General features: G+C 34.2%; 1 protein-coding gene across 1 annotated transcript; it reads right to left on the bottom strand.

Annotated features, from left to right (window-relative positions):
• Positions 1 to 330: 330 nt before the first annotated feature.
• On the bottom strand, positions 331 to 1,876 carry LOC133834743 (WD repeat-containing protein RUP2). Its single transcript, XM_062264452.1, has one exon. It carries the CDS (start codon positions 1,854 to 1,856, stop codon positions 606 to 608), a length of 1,251 nt encoding a protein of 416 aa, XP_062120436.1. The 5' UTR covers positions 1,857 to 1,876; the 3' UTR covers positions 331 to 605.
• Positions 1,877 to 3,648: the final 1,772 nt, after the last annotated feature.

Consider the following 3,648-nt stretch of genomic DNA (forward strand, 5'->3'; position numbering starts at 1 on the left):
TTATCATTGTAAAATATCTGAAAAATATCATATTTTAATTTGTTTAATTATTTATTATTTTTAAATAATTATTATTGTGAAAATATATTAGAAATATCATATTTTAATTTTTTTAATTATTTATTTTATTTTATTTAAATTTAAGTAATTACAACTATAGTTAAATATAAAAATATTATTTTAAATATAAGAATATCATCCTAAAGTTAACTTTAAAAAATAAAAAATAGTTAAAACAAATTTTTTTAGTTATCTTCGTACTTCTGCACTTATTATATATATCACCTTAAACAAAACAAAGTACAAAATAAGAGCATTACATCATATGTATAAGTATCAATTTTGTTAGAAAATTCTATAATTTTAATAAAAAGAATCAAATACAAAATGGCATCTCTATATTCAACTTCTTTCATCTCATATTCTTTGGCTAGTATTTGTTTAGAATAATTCTCGTGTTATTAAAATTTTCAGAGACTCAAACTTTGCCCGACCAAAAGAAGAAAAGAAAATTGGAAAAAACAAGTAATTTTATCTTGCTTTAGGGAGAAAATAGTAATTTACTTGAAGAAGAAGAAGAATAATGGATGATGAAGAGGATCATGTCATGGCTTCTTCCTATTACCCACAAAAACCTGCAAAACCCCATCCGACCCACCCGCCACCAGGGTGCACCGCTCTTCTCCCACTTGTCTCCAGCACACACTACTCACAAACCCTTGGTCCGAGTCCGACCCGGGTCCAAACCCATGAACCCAAATGGGCTGCTCCCATCTCTTATCATAAACAAAAACCTTGTTATTCTCCGACCCGCACCCGAGTAACCCGCCGTTCCTCCAAACTGATAGCCCTACGAAGCTCCGACTGTTCACGTGCCCCTTGTACGTGCGAACCGCACGTGACTGGTCCGTGTCCCACAGCTTCAAACACCCGTCTGTACCAGCTGATACCATCGTACGGCTATCGAGGAACCTGACATACGACACCGTTTTCTGATGCCCGTCTAGAACCATAACCGGATCCGAAAGTTGCCGGATATCGTACCCGTAGGCCCTCCGATCAGCGCATCCAAGAGCCACCAATGGCCCACCAAACGGGTTAAACTCGACACAGCAAACCGCGCACCTTGCTCCACTGGGCCGCACCGTACCCACGCATTCCCCTCTCTCACAACGCGTGTCCCACATTTGCATGGTCCCATCGTCGGACCCGGACGCCCCTAAGACTGGGTAAACGTCCCAATGCGAATAGTCTACACTCCAAACGCGCCGGCCACCATGCTCGTCGCGCTCGAACACGGGCGTCTTTCTCTCCAGGTCGTACTCCGTAACGACGCCGTCGTAGTCACCGGAGCCAAGTATCTTTCCGCCGGTGCCGGGTCTCCATCGAAGACTGCTGAGCTTTGCGGGCGTGCAGATATAATAGTCATACGCGGCCGCATGGTCAAGTAAAACGACGTCGTTTTGGTGGTCGCCGTTGTTGTCGGGGGATAACAAAGAATTCAATCTGTATATTCGTATCTTTCTAGCGAAGCCACCCGTGGCGAAAACGTTATCTGAGGGGTCGAACTCGATGACGCCGAGGGCGTCGGAGGCGGCGGCTGTTCCTGAAAGTGATGAAACGACAGTTCGGAGATTAAAGTCCCATTCTCTGAGGGGTTGGTCTGATTGGGTTTGATCACGGTTTTGGTGTGTGATATTATTTTGTTTTGCTAAAATTGAATCTGGGTTTCGGTCATTTAGTATTGGGAAATTGAAGTTTTTCATTTCCCATTCATAAGTGGCGGAGAGGAGAAGAAGGTTTTTGTTGTTGTTCTTCGAGACCTTTAGATTTTCGGACCAATGAAAGGCTTGCATAAAAGTTTAGATTAAATTTAGGATATAGTTACTGTCACCTTTATGTACGAATTTAATACAATATATAATTTTAATGTAAGATAAGATTTTTTTGTTTTAGTTTTTTTTAAGAACTATTCTTCTTATAGTTAGTTTAATTACATTAATACCCTTGTCAGAACTTTCTATCCATTTCAAATCTAGATTTCGTGCATGATTATTACTGTAACCTTCGACACCTTTGATTTTCATTCAGTCGTTTGCCTGTTGTTAAAACTTCAAGACAATCTTTTACCAAGACCGAAAAAGTATATATTAAAAGCTAAAACGGAGAAAGATTCTCACATGTGGTCCAAATTGTTTTAAAAAATTTACTTTTTTATTTATTTATCCACACATTTTTGGCACTCAAATTTTTGATAGAAGTATTATTTTTTTTTTGACAAATTATATAGAAGTACTTTTAACAAAAAAAAAAAAAGTACTTCATAAAAGGAATCATGTGCTATTTATATAATTTTTTTTTTTTTGGATTTAAGTAACTGTCTTAGTAACCCAAAAATGTACATGATGGACATTTATGGTAATACACATATAAGTATGAAATTTCAAAGTACAAATATTGTATAAAAGAAGAAGGGAAGGAAGGGAGGGGATTCAAATTCATATTAATGTATTTAATGTGGTATAAATATTAAATAGATATAAATATTTAGTGGTGAAGATGCAAAATGGAATCGGTGGTTGCTTTTGTGCCTTACTTTAAGTTTATGGAATGGCGTGTTGAGACAGGCTGTTGTCTCCCTCTTCGCCTTACGATACGACGTGGTTTAAGCAAAGCCTTTTGTCACTCTCTCTCTCTCTCTCAACTTTTCTTTTCCCTCCCTCCCACCTAATTTCTTTCCCTGACTCCCTATAGGTTCCAAACTATTCTTACACCCAACTCTCTTCACTTGGTCATCACATACCTCAATTATCCAATCACACCCACTTTCTTATTCAAGATTTATGTGTATTATTATTAACACAAGATATATTTTTTAAACAATCCAGACATCATTCAGAAAAATAAGTGAAGATATTTCCTCCATCTATGTACGCCAAATTGAATCATTCTATTTATTTTGGAAGGATTAGATAAAAATAAAAGAAAATAACATAACATAACCATTCACGGCCTTCTACAAAAATTACCTAATTATAATAGAATAATTTTCTAATATTTAAGCTTATTTCCATGAACACGAGAAGCCTCACTAATTTTTTATTTTTTTTTATAAATTGTAATATCATTTTATAAAAATACTGAAATTGATCCCACTTTACTCAAAAAGCTTACTAACCTTATAAATATATAATTCTACACAGTTTATACTCATAAAAAAAGGTGATTTATTGTTATTATCATTTAGAACTCCTATCAAAAGTAGGAGATATATTTATACTTATATACGATGTAATATCTATCTAATATTCACCCTTTTCTATTTTATTTATTGCAAAGTAATTTATACAGTTTCGAACATTTTGTACGTGTTAAGATTTGATGTTGGGCTCTGTTCCCGCCAACCAGAATCTAATTATTAAATTTTGAGTTGATGTAAAGGGGCAATTCTAACTTATAAATGTCAGCATTATATTTGTACACCCAAAATCTAATTATTACATCTTATTTTGTTAAAAATTAATATATATTATATATATTTTTTCAATTTGTGCTTAAATTTTTCTAATTTTTTTTCTTTTTCATATTTAAAAAAATATATATATAATATAAATTTTTAAATATTTAAATAAAAAATTTAAAACAAAA

Source organism: Humulus lupulus, chromosome 5, assembly GCF_963169125.1.
Source record: "Humulus lupulus chromosome 5, drHumLupu1.1, whole genome shotgun sequence".
Classification (NCBI taxonomy): Eukaryota; Viridiplantae; Streptophyta; class Magnoliopsida; order Rosales; family Cannabaceae; genus Humulus; species Humulus lupulus.

Excerpts from the sequence above, each read along its gene's own strand:
- LOC133834743 (XM_062264452.1), bottom strand. The coding sequence starts at position 1,856 with ATGCAAGCCTTTCATTGGTCCGAAAATCTAAAGGTCTCGAAGAACAAC.